At 38.7% G+C, this 22996-nt stretch overlaps 1 protein-coding gene across 6 annotated transcripts in view; it reads left to right on the forward strand.

Annotated features, from left to right (window-relative positions):
- Positions 1–1007: 1007 nt before the first annotated feature.
- CHIP (carboxyl terminus of HSC70-interacting protein) overlaps positions 1008–22996 on the forward strand; it is a 38084-nt gene continuing 16095 nt past the window's right edge. For 2 of the 6 annotated variants that reach the window (XR_016099123.1, XM_088944281.1), the window contains exons 1-4: positions 1011–1341; positions 1640–1707; positions 1832–1895; positions 3365–3436. Coding sequence is in view for 4 of the 6 variants with exons in the window: in XM_088944281.1 (XP_088800407.1) it covers positions 1213–1341; positions 1640–1707; positions 1832–1895; positions 3365–3436 (333 nt within the window). In the remaining 2 variants the exon portion in view is untranslated. Of the gene's footprint in view, positions 1342–1639; positions 1714–1831; positions 1896–3364; positions 3437–22996 lie in introns of all 6 variants that reach the window. The other 4 variants (XR_016099122.1, XM_088944279.1, XM_088944280.1 and 1 more) reach the window with 3 other exon arrangements.

A 22996-nucleotide genomic window follows, 5' to 3' on the forward strand; every position in this document is an offset into this window, starting at 1 on the left:
TTAGAACTTTTATCAAATTGGTATAATGAATTTTGAACTATACCAAGTTTGGTCTCATGTTCTTTTATACGGTCTGATTACTACCATATAAGTGTGTAAGAAAAAAAAAAAAAAGAACAAGAGAATGAGTGTGAGAGAAACTAAGGGAGAATGATAGAAATTATAAGTGAAGGAGAGATTAACCGAGAAAGAGAAAGAGAGAGATTGGGAGAGAACGATAAGTAGAGAAAGAATGAAAAAAATTGATAGAGAAAACGTAAATACAAAAGTAAAAACCATTTTTATTTATTTTCAAACCACACAGTCATTGAGCAGAGAGAGAGGTAATTCTGAGAATGAGAGAGTGTGTATGTGTGTGTGTGTGAGAGAGAGAGAGAGAGGATGAGTGAGAGAAACTAAAAACCATTTTCTTATTTTCAATATAAGCCTTTTGTTGTGTCCAAACATGGATCAAGAGCCCCATGTTGGCAATAGCCACATAAGCCTTTGATGACATGGCAATGTTTTTTTTTATAATTTGAAAAGTAAATTCTATTTTCATAGTTTTGTTGATTTCTACACTAACTTGTAGCTTAATTTTAAATGTATAGCTAGTTCTGACTATAATTTTTCCTAATTTAAAATTAATCTGAAAGCAAAGTTATTTTCTTTTCTAAATAGTGGATTAACATCCAAATTTTCTAAGAATCCCATAATATAATAATTGAATAATAAATATTTAATAAAAAATAGAACACAAAAAAAATGAAAATATACAGAATTTTGTCAAAAAAATTTGAAAACATTTTTAATGTTATATATTCATCATATTAAATAAAAATAATTATTAAAATAAAAGTTATTTTTATTTATGATAAAAATGAAACACAAAATATAATAATAATAATAATAATAATAATAATAATTTGGTTATATTGTTAATTTTATTAATTTTCAAATAATTAATATGAAAAAAATTTCTCACGTGCAACGTATCATTAATTACTAATAAGAGGCAAAAATACGGTGCAAGGGAGGGAATTATTTTAATGTAACGTGGTTCAGCGATGTGCTTCTAGTTTCTTCTGTAATTAAAGTCGACTCCGTCGTTTCTTTCTCCCTTCTGCGACGAGGAAAATCCCTGAAACCGTCTCAAGAAATTCATAGACAGAGAAAGTAAAGATTGAGGCAGGGAGAGAGCCGACAAAGAGACGAAGGTGGGAGGAGGAAAGAATGCCCCCGACTGCGGTCGCTGTCGAGGCGATCAGTACGGCGGCCAAACAAGCTGAGCAACTTAGGAAAGACGGCAATACTTACTTCAAGAAAGATCGTTTCGGAGCCGCCATCGATGCTTATACTGAGGTGCCTTTTCATTTTTTATCTTGTTTAATTATTATTAACCACTCGGATTAAATCATTTCTTGTCGCGCCTATGACTGTTATTCTAGCTTTCCCCAAATCCATTAATCATGTTCTCATTCTTTGGCATTATTTCGTGTCTTTTCCATGAATTTGTATGTCTTATATAACATTCTATGGTTTTTTGGTTAATTTATTTATATTTTTTTGGTATTTTTTCTCCTCCTTATTTGAACCTGCCATAATCTGTTTCGGGTTTTAAATTTGGAATTCATTTTTTTATTGTTCTTTGATTTTTCAGGCCATTACTCTTTGCCCAAATGTGCCGATATATTGGACGAACCGTGCGCTTTGTCATCGGAAGCGGAAGTTTGTGTTAATTAATATGACTCATCCTTTTTAATTTTCTATGTTTCTTTCTGATCTTCGTGATGGTAATTTTGTTTTGTTTTGTTTTGATTCCAACCTCCCAAATACCGCAATGTTTTGGTAGCGACTGGCTGAAGGTCGAAGAAGATTGCAGGAGAGCCATTCAGCTTGATCATAGCTCTGTCAAGGTTCCAATCCTTTTCTTGTTTCTTTTTCATTCTTTGGTTCATTATATTGGTTTATGATGGCTTGGTCGAATTTAAGTAGCTTTATTTTACTTGTCTGCATTGTGTCTTGGTGAACAGTGAACTTTTTCTGTTATAACTTGGAAGCCCACTGATTCATGCAGAATTGATGTTGTTTTCTAATGCTGACATTTATGTAATTAGCACCAGAAAACTTGAACTTTTCATATCCCTTCTTCGATGCACTCTAAACATGTGCCGAAATCTGTAAAAGACTACTCCTTCAATAACTCTTCTTTTATTAACTCTTCCATTAATCCATTATTTCTTTTGAGATGTGACCCCAATACTTATACCATAACATTTGGCAAATTTTCATTAACCATGCACCGTTTTGCGGTCAGTGGCATTATATGCATTCATTGATGAAAGAGATTAAGCATATGTAATAACAAGATTTAATTTAGAGAAAATTCCACTTTAGTACCCTGAACTTTTGGGGTAGTGTCAAGTTAGTACCCGAACTTTCAAGCGTGTCATTGCAGCACCTAAACTTTCAAAAAGTGTCAAGTTGGTCCCTGCCATTAACTGACCGTCAGTTATCTGTTGAAAATGTCAAAACTACCCTTCAAAAGAAGATACTGTTCATTGCCTTCTACCTTGAGATTGAAAAGGTTATCTTCAAAGAAAAAGAGAGAAAAAATATAATATGATGGAGGGAAACAATAACTAAAAGCAAGGAAATAACTAGACAAGAATGTGTTTCAGATCTAAAGGTAGAAGACAATGACTTCATTAGTCTAGAATCTCAAACACCTCAACTGGTTCAGTCTCAAGGTAGAAGACAATGAACAGTGTCTTCTTTTGAAAGGTAGTTTTGGCGTTTTCAACAGATAACTGACGGTCGATTAACGGCAGGGACCAACTTGACACTTTTTAAAAGTTTAGGTACTAACTTGACACTACCCCCAAAGTTCAGGGTACTAAAGTGGAATGTTCCCTTTAATTTATAGAGTCCATCACATAAAGTGCCAATGCCAATAATACAAGATTTTATTTTTTACTTGCTTTTCATTAATTCAATCAGAAATCAGAACATGCTTTAACTTGTAATATGTAGAATGTAGGTACTGTTTACGGAAATCAAACTCTTAGTAGGTCTCATTCTATTATGATTCATATAAGTTTGTCCATTTTATTGTTTTGTAGCAAATGCCTGCCTAGGTCATGTAAGCATACATATTTTGTGTTGTATGATCCTTGGACCTTGTAATAGTTCTACTTCTATTGACAGTTTGCTTCATCCTACATGTGGTCATTTTTTTTGTTATTTTTCTAATTGCTTTCTACACATCTTCTCTTTTCTTTGCAAGTCGGTGCTTGCAACATGTTAATTATTTGCTTCCTGAAAAATATTATGTGATCTGCATAAGCCATTGAGTTTTGCATATGTTTTCATGCTTGTATACAAGGCTCACTATATGATGGGACTTGCATTATTACAAAGGGAAGAATATGCTGAAGGAGTCAAGGAATTGGAGAAGGTACCAATATCTTTTTGTAAAATTCTTATTTTTAATTTTTTTGGTATTAGTTCTGATGCTTATTGGCTCTGCTATCCATTTTATACTTATAATGTCTCTGATTGATATGATTTTGGTGGCATGTTGTCTTGTAATGCATGTTATATTCATCACTCTAATTTTGAAACTAATACTAGCTTTTAATCCTTTCTTCTTTTCCATTTTTATTTGTTTTTATCACCCCTGATGTTATAAGATTGGTTCTGTGGCGGTGTTTCCTTTTTTTAAGGATAAAATAAACTTTATTAAAGAAAAACAGAAGAGTACAAGAAAGGTGACAAGTAGTCACCTGAAAGAAGAGCACTTCAAAGTCTGAAAAACAATCTGACCGAATCCAGCAAACACTAAACCCACATACACCCAAACCTCACCTTAAATGAACAAACAAAGAAGAAAGCCAAGGCTTGAAAACCAGCCCCCCCTTAATCGTCAACCACCTATTTCAGAAACAAGACAATGCCCACCCAAACCAAAAAAATAAAATGACACTTCCTGACCTTTCCACACCTGGAATCTCTATAATTAATTTTAGGCTTTAGGGAAGGCTTGGCATTGGATATGTTGCTTCTCCTAGGGATTTGGGGCTCATTCAATGAGACCTAACTAGAGAAACTGGGTATCAGCTGTAGGGTAGCTTCAACATAGCTTTGAGGTGGTTGAAGATTGATAGGAGGAACAAAAGTTGGGAGAAGATTGATATAGCTAGAATATTAGTGGAAGTTGAAGATGTAGAAGATATTCCAAGGTCAGTGGAGTTGATTTTTGTAGGGGAGACTTACATTTTGAATCGGTCGTAGAAGGAGAGGACTTGACATTTTGGAGGGCGAAGAATTTCTCCATCTCTTCCAAGGACTGCTCAGATCTCAGCTTGATGGTGGCGATGGTCTGCACTGCAGGATAGAGACTTTTCCTACTGATGAGGCCTCTGTTGGGAAGATGAAGGGTTGCCCTGAGGTTAAAGACAATGAAACAGAAAGGGCGGAGTGTAAAGAAGTAATTTCCATTATAGGGGCTGAACTGGTTCCTTTTAATAAATGGCAGGGAAACGATGTGGCAGAGAGAGAGGAGAAGCCGAAGAGTCAGTAGTCAGTTTGTTGGAGGAACATGTTATTCCCTTTTCAACTTTCGAAGGGACAAAAAGGCCTATTGGGGTCCACACTACTCTGAAGGAGATAAATGCGTGTAATGGGATTAGACACGTAGAAGGAACTATTGGAAAAGATGTGGGGATATGCAAATTAAGGGAAAAGTTATTAGCTGTTCCTTTTGATTCAATACACTTGAAGGAAGCTGTTGGTAGTGGGAGAGAGAATCACTCGCAATTTTCAAGAAATAGGAGCCCCAAAATTAATACGGGGCACAAATTCCTTAAGGAAAATAAGGGGGAAGGCGCAAAGTTTAAACAAAGGAACAGGAAAAGTTTGTTCCCAAATTATACAATTGGCTCACCCAATGATTGGATTTGGGTCATTACCAAGTTTGTGAGACCCAAAAAAGTGGTTGTGAACAATGAGGTTGAGGTGGCTCTCTCCGGTCTTGAGAGGCTTCCTAGTTCTGAAGCTGGTAATGCTTGCATAGTTCAAGGGGCGCAGGGAGAAGGAAGACCAGAGTGGGCAGGCATAAAGTCAGTGAACCATTCAGGTATGTCTATTCTTTTTAGTGCTTTTGAAGTTGTGGTAACTCCTAATGAGGTGCAAGCAATGGGGTGGTATCTGCTGACCAAAGTTTGGGACAATGTGAGGGAGAAAAGGGTGTAAAGAATGTAAGCTGGGGGGAAGAAAAGAAAGGAAAATTAAGAGGGGGAGAAAGGAGCAAGGAGGAAGGAGGAAAGGGAGGAAGTGGGTGGTAGTTAGGTTAGGTTTACAGAGGCTTGCAATTCAGGGGAGAAGGGTACAGGAGAGAGCGCCAGTATGGACATTAGCGATAGTCTTCTTAGAATTGATATCCAAGTTGGCAAACTTGGAGTAGACCTAGGTCGGAAGAGATTGGTGAACAATGATGGGGATGAAGGGGGGTTGGCGTTGGCAAAAAAGGTCAAAGAATCAGGCAAGTTCCAAATTGCTCATGTTTCAAAAATTTTTTCAAGACTAGAAGACGATTTGATTGGCGCTGGTCCTACAAACAAGTTAAAGAGAGTTTACAGGAAACGTGGGCCTAGGCTTAAAGGCACAAAGAAGAAGCTTGGTGAGAAGGGGGACACTGAGCCTCAAACTTTAGAGGGATGTGACAATTGGAAAAGTTTAGGATTATTTTTCTTTGGAGGAGAAGAGTTTGCTTAGAAGGGCTTTTGAAGTTTTTGAAAGAAGTAAGAGAGTAGAAAGCCTCAAAAAGCCTACTGTTGATGAAGGTGGAGAGGCATGGTATGAAGATCGGGATGGCAAGATGAAGATTTTGATCGCAAAGATTAAATTCGTCTTGGTTGGGGGTTCTTTCTGGTTTTTTTTTTTTTGAGTTGTAATGTCTAATTTGCTGTTATGTTTGTGTGGTTATGTGTTATCTTAACACCTATCTTGGTGCTTGTGAGCTTTTTATTTTTATTTTTATTTTTAATGAATTTTCTTTTTAATCTTCAAAAAATAAAAAATAAAACATAGCTTTGAGGTGGTTCGGGGATGCATTTAGGGTTGGATGATTTATCCTAGGGACGGAAGCATCTTTCTTCCTTTAGGAGAGATCTTGTAGCCAACAGGGCAACAAGAATGAAGGAACAACGTAGCAATATGGCTTTCATCATGATATACTTTTTTTCTTTTATCAATAACTTCGAAAATTTCATTAATTAAGATGCTTTAATATACATTAAGAAGTTACAAAGAAATCATCATAGAAGATGACCCAGGACAGAATTACAAATGTGCCCAAAACATATATGTTCTTTGAACCCCTTGCTTTGCTAAGCTATCAGCCAAGCTGTTGGCCAACCTCCTAATCCAACCCACCTGAATAGACATATTTCTTGACATCCATTTGAACCTTCTAGAATCATTCTTCAGATGCCAATGAAGGGATAGGATATCCATCACATGGACGCCCAAAGATTGCGGAATAAAGGGGCGAATTTCAAAAAAATTTTCTCTCTTCAACTTGGAATCGCATTCCCTATTTAGAAAATCATATTTTCAAGGATCATTCTTGAATTATAAACTGAATCAGATCTGAACCAAAAGAAATAGGGAGGGATAATACCTGATACGGAGAAGCAGTATCTCCCAATGGAGGTGTTCACGCCCAAGGAAGGATCCAAAGTTTGCTCCCACTAAAGATGGCGCAATGCAGGGTGGAGCAGAATCAACAGTGTTCTTCCAAAAGAACTTGACCCTTCGCAAAAATCAACTGGATGGCTTGTGAATACAACTCCAACCAATCTTTTCTCCAAAAGATCGGTATCAAAATCAAATCTTGATTTCTCCCAAGAATTGGAGATCGAACTGCTGGAGGTGGCGGCTGCAGGAAGGAGGCGGCAAGAGAGTATTCGTAGGGTACATAATTCTCTCTTCTTGTGATCTCAGCTCTGAAGACAAGAGTGTTGGTTGCATGTCTAAAGGCTGCCGCCCCCTCCTCCTTTTATAATCTTAAAGGGATCAGCTCCTAATCCCATTAGGAGTTGCTAATCGAAATCATATTTGGATAAGAAGTCCCTTTAAGTGATAAGGGATAACCCTTATCTTATCTGCAGATTAGATCAGCCATCTCCTAATCTAATTAAGAGGCTTCTAGATCTAAATCTTATTTAGATCTTGGACTCTCTAAGTGGATAAGGTATGGGCCCAATCCTATCAGTTGATCCATCTCAAAATTCGCCCCTTTAAGTGACTGATCAAATTAGCCCAGTTCGAACTGGGCTTAAGGCCCATTTAAGGTTATGTATTCACTTGGCCTTCCAAACTGTTGCCCAGTTGGGCTTCCTTGTATGGCGTGGGACCCAAACATTGATCTACACATCAGCCACATGGGTTTAGCCCAGTCTTTGTTACAAGGCCTAGCTGAATACACTATTATGGACAGTGCACCCCCTGAAAATCATCGCATGGTTTCTATGGCCCAACACTTACCCTAAGTGGTCCCTGGGCCAAGCCACTTTGTAACACCCAAGGACTGTGGGCAGATGCAAGATTAGCCCATTAGGTATAATCCTCAATGGTCTTACACTTAACCTCTCAGCCCATAATGATCATACACTGTCCGACAAGAGAGGACCTCTCCCTCGGCTACAAGGAACAGTGTTGCACTCTCTGCTTATATGGATTCCGGGAATTAAAACCTTTTGCAAATCATTTCGAAACCATAATATATATTTTTATATCTCATATAAAATATATTTTGCAAAACAAATCTCAACGGTTGAAATCGGCTGCCGACAGTCTTGGTTTCCATCAGTGAGAGTGCATCCCCGATCATTACCTTTGTCCGACAAAGGGGCTGATCCTGTCACTATGATCACCCACTCAGATGAATTGTCAGACTGTCCCAACATACCTAGGTTTTGACCCCTGCTAAGGATCTCATTGATTGGTATATCAAAGACAGCCCAGTCCGACACCTAGTGCCGTATCATAATCGAGTCTAGGGGTCGGGTGTAACTTTCCAGTTTTGCCCATCAATCTCCAAGGTCCAGGGCAATACTGGAAATATGGTCCAGTTCATAGATTCAATTAATCCTACACTGTATGTGCCTAGGGTCTCACCCTGACAGCTAAGACAGGCCACCCCAACCGACTTGGTGGCACCACAGTGTCAGCCTTGACAGGATAGGTCTCCCCAGACCGACCCACTGGCTGTGAACATTTTGAACTAACACGAGTCTCATTAAGTGTCTAGTTTAAGGGTATTACACAGAAACATACCAAGGGAACATGAATCAAATATGCACTTTTATTCATTTACAATAAACTCATAAAATACATCATCTTGATTGAAGCTAAGGGCATACAAAACTGTCTAATAGCCAGGTCATTCCTTCCCCTTTTTACAACCATTTTATCACCGTTTTTGAGTCTCCCTCGATGATTAGTCTTTTAATCCCCAATTTTTTGGCCTTCTCAACCCCATATACTGCACCTAGAAACTCTGCCCTAGCTACATCACCCTCCTCCACAGGACCGGAGAACAAAGCAATAATGGAACCATTTTCATTTCTAATGGCCCCCCCAATACCTAAAGGGCCTGGGTTACCCACACAACTCCCATCGAAATTCAGCTTCTTCCAACCCTTTGTTGGAGGGGACCAAGTCTCACAAACCTGTCGCCTCATAGTTGATGAAGCAGTAACAAGTCCCCAAACCTTGAAGAAGTCTTCAACTTTAAAATCTGAAAACTGCTTTAAACTTTTTACCCAATGTGCCACCCTCAATGTTATTGTTTCCACTAAAGCCTCCTTGCATTTTTCTTTACTTCCAAATATTCCATCATTTCTTTCCTCACAAATGGTCCAACGTATTGCTGCTCTAGTGCACCTCCAAAGAATCCTTTCCCTCCTTGTCTTACCATTGCAACCATTAGGGTTGAACACCTTCCAACCGGTCAGGAGAAGACCACCTGCACCCAAAAAGGGAATTAAACCAATTCCAAATAAAACTGACAAAAGGGCATGATAAAAGAAGGTGGATAGCAGTCTCACCATTCAACTTACATAGGACACACCAATTAGGGGACAAGCACCAATTTGGCCTTTTCCTTTGAAGTACATCAAAGGTATTAATACAACCATGAAAAACTTCCCAACAAAAAGCAATGATTTTAGGGGGAATAGGATGGCACCAAATTTATTTGATTGGAAATTGAAGATAAGACTGTGTGGCAACCATTGAATGAAGAAAGGATTTACAAGAAAAAGATCCATTAGAGTTAGGACCTCAAATTCTAGAATCTGACCCACCTTCCCCGAGAAAACTGAATTCGGCAATCCTAACAACTCAGAGATTGCAAGCAGTTCAAACTCTCTAAGATTCATATTAAAACCAAGGTTCCAATTTAATCCTGGAAGGTGAGAATGATGGTTTGCGAAATCAGAAATAGGCTTACCCTTGAACCTAGACAGATCACAAAGAGAAGGAAATTTCTCCCCCAATCCACAAATCCTCCCAGAATTTGATTTTACTACCAGAATACAAATCATACTTGATAAAATTAAGGAACATAGGGAGGACATCATGGATGCCCTTCCAGGGAGCATCCAAGTTAGCCCTACGTAGACATCCAACATCCTATCCGTTGCACGACATGCCATGAATGCTTGCAACTACTTTGTGCCATAATTTCTCATTTTCATTTGGAAACCTCCAGAGCCATTCGCCCAACAAAGCCTGATTCTTCATTCTAACATTACCAATTCCCAAACCCCCTTCCTCTTTCAGTTTACTCACCTTCTCCCATCTAACCAAATGATCCTTCTTTTTTTCCTCTGGCTCCCATAGAAAAATCCTCATGATTTATTCAACTTTCCTCACTATCCTTTGTGGCATCCTAAACACTGAGATATAGTCACTGGGAGATTTGCTAAAGTGGATTTAATTAGGGTTATTCTCCACCCCAATGAGATATAATTTCTTTTCCACGCCACCAATCGTTTCTCTATCCTTTCCACCATCGGAGACCAAAAACTAGCAGATCTAGGATCATCTCCAAGGGGTAAACCCAAGTATTTCATTGGCCACTCACCTTTCTCGCAACCTAGGGAACTTGCTAGAAATCTCACGTCATCTTCTTCAATGTTGACTCCAACCAGTAAGCTCTTTGACCAATTAATCTTCAAATTAGACATCCTCTCAGAGAGATCCACAACCACCCTCAAAATTTCCCACTCCCTCCCTACTTCCTCCATCACAAAAAATAAGAATATCATCTGCAAACTTCAAATGAGTTACTAAAATGTTGTCTCTCCCAACTGATCATCCCTTGAATAACTGCACACCATTTGCTCTTGAAATCAATTTACTTAATGCTTCAACAATTAGGGTAAACAGAAAAGGAGAGAGGGGGTCATCTTGCCGAAGCCCACGGAATCCTTCAAAGAAATCATAAACTGCCCCATTAACTATAACTGAAAAATGACAAGTTTGCATGCATCCCATGATTCATTTACACAAGTTTCCAAACCCACATCTCCAACTTGATAGCCACTCCCGTTCTCTTTGATCTTTTATGAGCCTCCACTCATTCATTTGCAATTAATATTTGGTCAATAATCTATCATATCCTGCATAAAGGCCCCTTGAGCTTGAGAAACTAAATGGAAGATCACCTTTTTAATCCTCAGAGACAACACCTTTGCAATCACCTTGTAAATACAAGTAACCAGACTTATTGGTCTGAAGTCCCCTGTTTGGTTGGCATTATTCTTTTTTGGGATCAGAGCTAAAAAAGTAGAATTCATTCCTGGACTTATCACCCCTCTCCTGTACAACTCATTAAACACCTTGACCAAATCTCCTTTAATTATCTCCCAACAATCTTGATAGAATGCCATTGTGTAACCATTGGGTCCTGGAGATTTTGATATGTTCATTGAAAAAACTGCCTCCTTAATCTCTCCCTCTTCAAACCTTTTTTTGCAAAAATTGGACTTGATTCTCATCCAAAGTCTCCCAATCAAAGCCTTTAATCCTCCACCTCTCACTTAGGGGTCTTCTATAAATTGACCTAAACCTAAAATGCTCTACAAAAGTTTTAGCAATCTCATCTTGATTCGTGATCTCATTTTCCCCCACCACTAAAGAGTTAATCATGTACTTCCTTCTCCTTTCGTTTGCGATGGTATGGAAAAATTTTGTATTTCCGTCACCTTCTCTAGTCCATCTTTCTCTTGACTTGTACTTCTAGCATGTTTCCTCTCTCAATAAGGTCTCCCCTAGTTCTTTCCTCAAATTCCACCTCAACTCCTTATCACTAACATTTAAAATTTCTTCCACCTCTTACTATCTATTGCCTCTATCTGAGAAATCAACTCCACCTTCTTCTCCTCCAATCTCCCAAACTTCACCATGGTCCATTCCTTGATCTCCTTTTTCAACAATTGAAGCTTCTTAAGGAACTTTTGGCCTTCCCACATTGCAGGTGTTACCAAACTATTCCACTAAACCTTAACTTTCTCTTTAAAATCCAGGTGAGTGAGCCACATATTTTCAAATCTGAAAGGGATTGGGCCACCATCACTGGTTCTCTCAGACAAACAAATGGGCCAATGGTCTGAGGTGACCCTAGGTAGATTTCTCCTGACTAAACTTGGCCAATGCTCTTCCTAGTCAGGTGAGACTAAAAACCTATCAAGCTTGGATAGGATGGGGGAACTTTGAAGGTTTGATCAAGTATAACAGGATTTCCCAAGAGTAATATCTCTTAACTCAAAAGCTTCAATAAAGGAGTTGAACTTTCTCGTGCTCAATGTGGTTCTCTGCCTGCCTTCGGTTGTCTCACTAACAAACCTAACTGCATTAAAATCTCCCCTAGACACCAAGGTCCATCCTAGAGACCCCTAACCTCTCCAAGCTCCTCCCACAAATTCTTCCTTTCTTTATATGAGATAGGCCCATAGACATTCGTGAGAACCCATTCAAATCCGTCTTGCACGCCCTTCAACTTAATAGAAACCGAGTATCTGCCTACTAGCTCTTCCAAATAGACCTGGCAAAAATTTGACTCAACCTACGAACCCGGCCCAACCCAACCCGAAAAAATAGGGTTAGGGTCTCATATTGAGTTACTTGAATTTGAGAATGACATGACCCGACCCAACTTGGAAAAAACTGGGTTGGGTTGGGTTGGGTCATGGGTCAACCCATTGACCCGATTGTTAGGTCTAATTGGGACTATTTATGCATTGTTAGAAGTTTCAACTCTTTAATTTTTACTATTTAGTCTTTACTCTTTATTGTTTACTCTTTGAATTGTTAAATGTTCAAGTTTTTCATTTTATATTTAGAATTTTAAGGTTAATTCCTTTAATTTTGTTTTTTTTCATGTATTTATTCTTTATTTTTTAAATTTTAATTATTTTTTGGGATGACCCGAATTGACCCATGGGTCAACCCTAACCCAAACATTTAGGGTTAGGGTCTAGCATTTGGCAACCCAACCCGAAATCAACCCGAAGTGTCTTGACCCAACCCGAACTCGGCCGACCCAACCCAATTGCCAGGTCTACTTCCAAACATTGAACTGTTTCTTCCCTCCACATTGTTATGATACCCCCCGAGGCACCCCAAGAGGGAGCGAAGCTCTAATTAATATTCCTCTCTCCCCACACACTTCTTATCGACTTCTTATCAACTTCTTGAATTTTGGATTCTTGAATTAGAACAAAATCAGGTCTCTCCTTCCTCAATACCCCTTTGACTACTACTCTTTTTGTGGCATTGCCTAACCCCTTTACATTCCAACTAACAATCTTCATGATCACAACAATTCTCAACCCAGCCCTCCTCCATCCTTTAGACCTCTCCTCCTCCCTCCCCTAGCACTGAACTCCTTATCCCTTTCCACATCCCTAATGAGTTTTTCAACTTCATTTTAGCTTCCTTCTCCTCTTGCCCCCCTTGTTTTGCTTGCCTCCTTTTGAGATTCCTTTTCTTTGATTTTTCCCACTTTCAACCCCATTTTTTCAGCCATAACCACCACAGGATCCATAACACTCTAATCTTCTTGACTTCTTTTACTTTCTCCCTCCTCCTTTTCTTTTTTCTCCTTAGTTAAGACCTTTCCAACCCCCCTGTCACTCTCATCTTCTTGTGAATGAATCAATTTGGCGGTTTCTTTGTCCACCTCTGTACCCACCCCCTTATCAGTCCTTGCTCCTTCCTTGTCCTTCTACCTCCTTTCACCCCAAGCCTCAAACACACCCACCCCTCCTTCCTCTCCCTTTATCTCCTTCTGGTAGATTCATGGGCAAATCATGGTGTTGGATGGGATCTGGATATACTGTAGGATCAACATGACACAAGTTAGCATAAAAAATTAAACCAATAGAGTTATCAAAATTACTAGAAGGTTGAGAAGAAGGAAGGGCAAGCGTCTTTGACACAGGAGTTTCGGTGCCTTTTTCCTTTTGGTACCTCTCCAAACCCCCAACTTCAGAACTTGTACCCCCTCCCAAAGTATCTTCTGTAATCTCCTGGTTCTCCTGCCGAAACGCCAACTTATCATCATGCTCCTATCTCTCATCTGGGATTAGTTCCTTACCCCCTTGGGCACCTCTATTCTCCTCCTGAATAATTGGACAATCCTTCATGCCACTAACCGGTGACGGCCACAAAACATCTTTGTTCGTAGTTGAAAGAAATACGTCTTCAACTTGTGATTTCCCCTTTTTTATTGCTACCTCCTTTTCATCAAAGAGTGAACCAATATGAAAATCATCCCCACTCTCTACACCAAGGGTTAAAGTATCGGTATCGGGTATCATATGGACAACTCAGATATGGATATGGATACGGATACGCTTTGGAAACGCATGGATACGGACGAAAAGATGGAAACACATGGATACGCCAGGGAAATACATATGGATTTCATAAATATATTAATCACTAAATTCAAGATCAAAATGATCAAAAATAGTATATAAATACATAAAAATGTAAATATTAAGGATATATATGAAGAAATATATTACGATTAATGAACCAGGATGCATAATTTTATTTATAGTGCATCAATCAAGAGTCCAAGACACTAAACATATGCACCTATTATATTTTAATTATTATATCAATTATCTTTTATTTTACTATTTTAATTTTTTAACTTTAAGAAATATTTCTAAGATATATCAATTAATAATTTATAAAAATATAATCTTAACATAAAGTATATCAAATTTGTTAAAATTTCTAAGATGCATATCATTTATAAATTTATAGTTTTTAATTACTAACATAATTGTTCCTTTATTAATATTTTTGTTTATATAAATTTTATGAAATAAAAAATCACTTTTTTGAAATAAATGTAGATTAGTGGATTTGATAGGTTCAATTTAATATTATATTCTTCAATATTTTGTATATAATATTTTTATTTTTTTTGTAAATAATAAATATGTTGTTATTACTTATTAATGTAAATTAAAATATTAGTTAATAACTAATAAAAGTATATAAAAATTTTAAGATTTATGTCATGTGCAAATTTATAAATTTTAAGTATCAAAATAATTATTCTATTATTAATATTCTATTTGTGTAAATTTCTTGATATAAAAAAATCATCTTTTTTATATAAATGTGGATTTGATACATTATTTATTCTATTAGTTTATAAAATACTATTTTTAAATATTATTATTATTTTTATTTTTAGTTAGCGTTAAATATAAATGTGTGTTTTGTTTAAATTGCATGTGAATAGAAAAAGTTAATAAAATTTATTGTATTTTACTTTATATCACAAAACATAGCACGACTTACTGGTTTGGAAATGCCACGAATTCTATTCTGCGTGAGGCGACCCGGGTTCGAATCACCTTATTCACGATTTTTTAGAGTTTTGAATGATGCAGTGCGTATCTGTGCATATCGGCTGATACAATGCGATACAGGCCGATGCGCATCTGTATCCGTTCGATATGTATCTGTGCGTATCGGCCTTTGTTTTCTATTTGGGTGCAGATGGAATCCTCAGGATGTGGCGGGCCTTTTTGATCATAGTTTCTTGGGACAACCAACGGAAAGAGGAAGATTACTCTGGAAAGCAGTGAGGGCAGCTGTGGTTTGGACTATTTGGGAAGAAAGAAATTGAAGAATTTTCAGTGATAAGAGTAGGACTCAAGCAGAAATCATTGATTTAATTAAGCTAAAAGCTTCACACTGGGTGAAAACATTGGATGACTTCCAAATCTTTTCAATGAATGATATTTTGAGAACCTGGAAAGAGTTGGCTTTATTGGCTCAAATAAGGGAAAGACTAGTCATGGATTGGAAACCCCAGGCCCTTAATTTCCTAAAACTCAACTTTGAAGAAAGCTTTATTGGCAATAGCGGATTGGCTGGGGTAGGAGTGTTGTTATAGATCCAGAAGGTAAGGTGGTGGCTTTGTATTCAGGACCTTTGGAGCTTGGTGATGCATTGACATTAGAACTGGTCAGTCTACTGCAGGGGTTACAGTTTGCTAAACAATTGGGTATGCACAATCTAGAGACTAGAAACAGTATCCAGTTCTCGTGGGTCTTCCAACACAAATTTAGGGAGATTGAAAGCTCAAAAAGGGAGATAAATGTTGCTTTTAAGTGGGTGAGAGAATGATGACAAATGGAATGACAGACTCTTTAGCCAATACAAGGGGCTGTAAGATAGCAATTGTTTTGGGCAGATCTGTAATCTTTTGTTGTTATGGGGTGGAAGTTATACATATACCCCATCTCTTGTAATTCCTAAATTTGCTTCAATAAAATTTCTTTCCTGCTGATAAAAAAAATGTTGTTTTGAACCAATGGGCCACCATCACAACAATATTTCAATTACGACTACTATTGTGAGACAGACACTCTTCTTTAAAAAACTACAAAAAATTCTGTCATTTCTCTCTTCCCAAAGTGCCCATAGAAAGGCAGCTCTAGTTCAACTGTAAAGCATTTTCCCTCTTTAATCTTTGGAGAGAACTATGTCAAAGAGTCTAGGCAAGTCACTTGGAGAGGACCACCTGCACCCAGAAAGGTTAAAATTCCTAAATACCAGAGGAGGAGTTTGCCGTTGTGACCGGGCTTTTGAGTTATCTTGGTAATGTCTGTTTGGGTCCCCTTATTTCAGATAAATGGGTTTGGTCTCCTCATCCTAAGGGATCCTTTTCGTCTGTTTCCTTCTTCAAGTCTCTTTATCAGTCTCCTAACCCTCAAGTGTTCCCCTTAAATGAAGTTTACAGGTCAGCCCCCCCTAAAGTTAATGCGTTTTGCTGGGAAGTGTTTTATGGGAAAGTAAACACTTTGGACAAGTTGCAAAAGAGAAGATCCTTTCTGTGTTTATCCCCGTACTGGTGCATTTGTTGGAAATTTAATGGTGAGGATTGCTATTAATTATTTATTTCCTGTCCTTTTGCTACAAAACTATGGGATTGGTTCTTCTTTTTGTTTGGGTCCAAGTGGAACCTGCCTTCAGAGATATATTTGTTATTTGACCCATCTAGCTTTGTGTGGGCCAAAAAAGAAGATTTGGGAGGTACCAAAATGGTTTGCAATAGAGGGAAAGATTTGTGGGAGAATCGATTTGTGATTTCATTAAAATAAAAAGTTGAGAGTGTTTTCTGATGGTAGATTCTACTGTGTTTGGCTTGTGACCTCCATTGAAGCAGCTCTGTGGAGGGGCAGGCGCAGATAGGAATATGAGAAGTTTGAGAGTGGGAGCTTTGTAGCCAGGGAGTTGTTTGACATTTTAGGTTCCATGAACAGCTGCATTAAAGGAATAGAAAGCTTAAAGATTTTGGGGCTTGAAGTCCATTTTCCTGAGAACAGTTTCGCCTTGAATCCTGATGTGCAGATTGGAATGTGACCTGTTGTGCAAGAGGGTGTTGGTAGAAGAAAGACTTTTTGAAGTGCTTTGATGAACAGCTTTGTGATAAGCAAGGAAAGGGAGCTAGACCGGCAATTGTTAGCAGGCAGGTTGGATTTTAATTCAGTTCATGACAACTGTGACTCTGGTGGGGACAAGAGTCAAATTAGGGTTGGGTCACGTAGACATGTTTATGATTCTGGGTTAGGCCTTGAGTTGGGACTAGAAGGTTCGATGGGATATGACCCATCAAATAAATTGGGTGAGTTTGGGCCTGGTTTTTCATCTATGCTTTTTGACGATGGGGCAGATTTTAATTTTAATTTGGATGGTGGCCCAAATGGTGTTGCACCTTTGGTTGAGGAGCACATGACAGTTTATGAACACGTGAGTTTGGGGGGTCCGAAACATGGGAGTTGGATGAAGAACTAAGGATGCTGGGTTTTGGTCCCATAGAGGAAGGAGTTACCAGAAGGTTGGGTTGATAGAGTTTCTGAGGGCAATGAAAGGAGCAGATTTTAAAAAGTTCTTAAGTAAGCATGATGGGTTATGAAAGAGGAAGTCCAAAACATGGGATTGGGTGATAACCAAGTTTGTTCGCGAAGAGTGTTTGCATTCTGCAAGTGGTTGTCCAAGCTTGGAGGGGTTGAAGGATGAGACATAGTCAGAGAAGGAAGCATTAAAATTTCAATCTGTTTTTATCTAAAGAGGGAGATGTTCATCACAATAAGGTCACAAGTGGGGCCGAAGCTTTTCAACATAGAAGGTTTCAATTTTTTTCTTTAGTTGAGGTCGCAACTCATGCCTCTCCAAGAGTTGCTTGCACTGTAATCTCTTGATAATAATAAATTAATCTTTTATCCAAAAAATACCAGAGGCAAAGGTGGAGATTAGCAAGCAATGTTTTAAAATGTGGACATCGTGGAGGCATGACTCGAGGCATTCCACTACCTAGAGGCGTGAGGTGTAGTTCAGAATGTAAAAGGTGTAAGCCTCCCGATCACAAGCCTCCTTAAGAGGAGGGGGATGAAGAAGAAGGGGAGGAGGAAGAAGAGGAAGGAGGATCTCATTTTTCTTTATTTTTAATAAGTCTTTTACATTAAGAAGAACGAAGATGCATAGCACTAGTTGAAAGGGGGGGGGGACTTGTCGATAACTAAGGAATGAATGCAATGTTGTTTAAAATAATTAATCTTTATTTTAATAATTTTTTATGAAAATAATTTAGTGATTTGGATTAATTATAAATTACTGCTAATTACTTAATAAAATAATTATTTTTTCCATATTATCTGTTAGTGTTCTATTTTAGTTATTTTACTATATTAATGATAAAATGTTGCAATTTTTGTAAGTATTAATTAAATATTTAAAATACTTAAATATTAGTAAATATATAAAATTAGGTTGTAGTCACAATTAAATTAATCTAAGCCTGGGGGATGTAGTCATAATTAAATTAATCAAGTGGGCCATCATGGGGTCCATATGGAGTAAGCTAGTAGAAAGAGATAGTGGAGTGCTCGGAGGAATTGGTAGGGAACTTTATTGTTTCATTAAAATTAAAGAACATGGATGATATACTTCTTTGGGTATTGTCAAATGTTTATGGCCCTACTCTTATAGAAAGAGCATCATGATGTGGAAAGAGTTGGTAGATATTAGAAGTTTGCGGGAAGTTTCTTGGTAGTGGAGGTTTCGATGTGATGAGATTCTTAGGTGAGTCCAATCATTCAAGGCAAAGGATAACGACTAGCATGAGAAAATTTAATAGCTTCATTAAGTCATTTGATCTTAAAGAAATATCCTTGAAGCAAACAAAATTCACTTCGTAAATTTTCAAGAGAATCCCATTTTTTCTAAATTGATAGATTTCTTTTGATGTTAGATTGGGAGGAGCATTTGGATAGACTTTTGGGGATGGCTATTCCTAGACAAACTTAAGACCATTGACCTATTTGTGAGCTTCAAGAGAGAGATGGTGAGAGCTCCTTACCTGTTCAAGTTTGAGAATATGTGGCTCACTCATCCAAGGTTCTTGCAAAAGGTGGGGAGAGCAAGAGACATAGGTGAAGTGGGAAGGAATGAAATTTTATAGAAGAATTATAAGCTTTGTGTTTTGGAGCAGCTATAGTAACCCGAACCAGTGAAGAAGGAAGAAGAAGATGAGGAAGAAGACAAGAGAAAGAGAGAACAGGAGGGTTTAGTTGAAACTGATTAGTTTCTCATTCAGCGGACCCCTTAATGTTTATTAGGTTCTAATTACACTTATAAAGACTAAATTGCCCTCACTTAAGTGTAGACAGAGTACTCTAATAAAACAGCCACATAAGCAAAGTACTTAACTGACATGAGATTACTAAACTACCCCTATTTGGCTCACTCTAATACTCCCCCTCAAGCTGGAGAATATATGTCATATAATCCCAGCTTGTTACATAGATAGTTCACTTTCCCTGAGTTTAGAGCTTTTGTAAACAAATCTGCCCATTGATCATTCAAGCCCACATGTTCTGTGTTTATCTCTCCAGCAAGGACCTTCTCCCTCACAAAGTGGCAATCAACCTCTATGTGCTTTGTTCTCTCATGAAATACAGGATTGGATGAGATATGGAGTGCAGCTTGGTTGTCACAATACAGTCTCATAGGTTTATCCATGTGAAACCTAATTTCTTGTAGAAGATTCCTCAACCACACTAACTCACAGGTAGTATGTGCCATGGCCTTATACTCAGCTTCAACACTACTTCTGGCCACAACCATCTGCTTTTTACTCTTCCACGTCACAAGATTTTCTCCAAGAAATGTACAATAGCCCATAGTAGATCTTCTATCATTCACTGAACCTGCCCAGTCTGCATCTGTATACCCCACTACTTCAAGTTTTCCTCCTGGTTTATACAATAGTCCACAGCCTGGAGCTCCTTTCAGATACCTCACAATTCTAAGAATTGCATCCCAGTGAGGTATACGAGGGTTCTGCATGAATTCGCTCACCACACTGACTGCAAAGGATATGTCGGGTCTCGTGATAGTCAGATAGTTCAGCTTCCCCACTAGTCGTCTATACCTTCCAATAGATCAAGAACCTATTTTCTTTGGCACAGATTAACACCTTGTTTTGACCTGGCAACCTCTATTCCCAAGAAATACTTCAATGTTCCAAGATCTTTTGTTTGGAAATGATTTTGCAGAAATACCTTTAATTTGCCAATCCCCAATTTATCATTGCCAGTAATGACAATATCATCCACATAAACCACTAATAGAATCTTCCCAGTAATGACAAGCACGCGACGATTGTTTCAACCCATAAATTGCCTTCTTCAATCTGCATACTTTACCATCCTCCCCCTGAGCAACAAACCCAGGTGGTTGCTCCATATATACCTCCTCCACAATATCACCATGGAGAAAGGCATTCTTTATATCAAGCTGAAGTCGAGGCCAATCATACATAACTGCCAGGGAATTTAGTACACGAACAGAACCAATCTTAGCCATTGGAGAGAATGCCTCCATATAGTCCACTCCATACAACTGTGAGTAACCTTTAGCAACAAGTCTGGTCTTCAGACGCTCCACACTACCATTTGGCAAGTATTTCACAGTATACACCCATTTACAGCCCACAACATGCTTACCAGGTGGGAGAGTAGTAAGTTCCCACGTTTGAGTATGTTGAAGAGCAGAAAGTTCCTCCTCCATTGCCCGCCGCCAATCAGGTGAATTGAGAGCTTCTTGAACATTATTAGGTATGGAAATAGAGGATAAAAGGGAAACAAATTGGCGATGTGAGGTAGAAAGATGAGATAATGAAACAAAATTGGAAATGGGATGGAGGGTAGAACTGCATTTACCTTTCCGTAAGGCAATGGGTAGGTCAAGGTCTGAAGGTTCAACAATAGGAGCCATGAGAGGATCTGTAGATGAGGTAGAAGCTGGAGGAGGGGCCGGTGTCGTTCGACGTGTATACACTTGCCGGATTGGTGGACGTTCGGTGGTGATCTGCACGGGATGAGGTGATGAGTCTACTCCAACAACAACATCTGGAACTGGATCACTGACAGGAAGAGGAAGAGGAAGGACAGATGGAGACGAAGGCGCTTCAAGACTTGAGAAGAAGGGGACTGACTCAGAAAAGGTGACATCAGGGCAGACATAGCACTTCCGGGTAATGGGATTATAACACTTGTACCCTTTTTGAGTCCGTGAGTAGCCAAGGAAGACACATTTAATTGAGCGTGCATCTAGCTTGTCTATTCCATGGCTCATATTGTGGACAAAGCACACACAACCAAAGACATGAGGAATTAATGGGAATGGAGATAAAGTGGGAAACAAGATAGAGAAGGGGGACCGACCATGAAGGATGAAGGAGGGCATCCGATTAATGAGAAAACATGCAGTGAGTATAGAATCACTCCAAAACCGTTTAGGAACATTCATGTGGTGAAGAATAGACCGAGCAGTTTCAAGAAGCTGACGGTTCTTCCGTTCAGCTACCCCATTTTGTTGAGGGGTGAATGCACATGATGTCTGATGAATAATGCCATGTTGTTCTAAATACTGTTGAAATGAAGTAAGAAAGTATTCACGACCATTATCTGAACGGAGAATTTTGATTGGAACACCAAATTGTGTGTGTATCTCAGTATGGAATTTTTGAAAAATGGAAAACAATTCACTTCTTTCTTTCATTAAGTAAATCCATGTCATTCTTGAACAATCATCAATAAAGGAGACAAAATACTTGTACCCATTATAAGACTATTTTGATTGGACCCCAAACATCTGAATGAACCAAAGAAAAATGACTCAACATACTCAACTCTTGGACTGAAGGACACACGACGATGTTTCCCAAACTGACATGACTCACATTGCAAAACTGACAAATGACTCAATGACGGGACCAAAATCTTGAGAGCCTTGAGAGATGGATGTTCCAGTCGGCAATGCCATTGTAGAGGAGTAAGTGAAGTCTGAAGAGCAATTGAAGATCCACCACCGTCAAGATAATACAATCCACCAGCTTCATTCCCCCCACCAATCTTCTTCCCTATCTTGAGATCTTGAAAAACACAAGTGGAAGGAAAGAAGGTAACAGAACAATTAAGAGCTTTGGTTATTTTACTAACAAATATAAGATTGAATGGAAACTTAGGGACATATAAAACAGATGATAAGGGCACAAAAGCCATGTCAACATTACCAACACCACATATGGGGGATGAGGACCCATTGGCAAGTGTAACAGTTTGTGATGTGGAGGTTTCAGAAAGAGAAGAGAACACACCTGGAGTCCTGGTCATATGATTTGAGGTTCCAGAGTCAATAATCCAGGGAGAGGTTTTAGATGACATGCAAGCAATACCTGATTGGGCAAGTGTGGCAGTGGTATGCTGTGAAGTAGTTTGAAGGAACCGTTCATACTCATCATGCGGTACGCTCACCATCTCCCTCCCAGAGGTAGATGTAGATGTGGGAGGAGTTCGGTCTGCTGGTTTACTGTCACTGATATCAACCTCACCTGCTATGGCATGATTAGCCCATTTAGAGGGAGGGCCATGTAGATCATAACAGAAATTCACTGTGTCCCTCTCTACCACAATGAGTACATTTCCTTGTAGAGTTATTCTTCCCTCTGCCATGGCCTCCCCTTGAGTCACGACCACCCCGACTAGTCATGGAACTGCCACGGCCTCCTCGGGGAGCATGACCTCCTCCTCTTGTACTATGTCCAACCCCTCTAGCTGTCACAAGTGCTGATCTATCAGGCTGTGTGGAGTTCTCTGTCTGTCCCAAAGAAATTCTACGAAGCCTTGAGAATACTTCCTCAAGTGTAGGAAGAGTAGAGCCCCCCAGTATTTGGACTCTAACTGGTTCATATTCCGATTTCAGCCCCACTAAAAATCTTGTAACATCTAGTTGCTCCCTTTGATGTTGCTGAACTTTAATATCTGGAGTAAGGGGGTGATAGACATTGAGTTCATTCCTTATATTCTTCATGCAGGCATAGTACTCTTCTAGTGTTTTGGTTCCTTGT

The sequence above is a fragment of the Nelumbo lutea genome, chromosome 5, assembly GCF_056320005.1.
Source record: "Nelumbo lutea isolate HS-2025 chromosome 5, American lotus-T2T, whole genome shotgun sequence".
NCBI lineage: Eukaryota > Viridiplantae > Streptophyta > Magnoliopsida > Proteales > Nelumbonaceae > Nelumbo > Nelumbo lutea.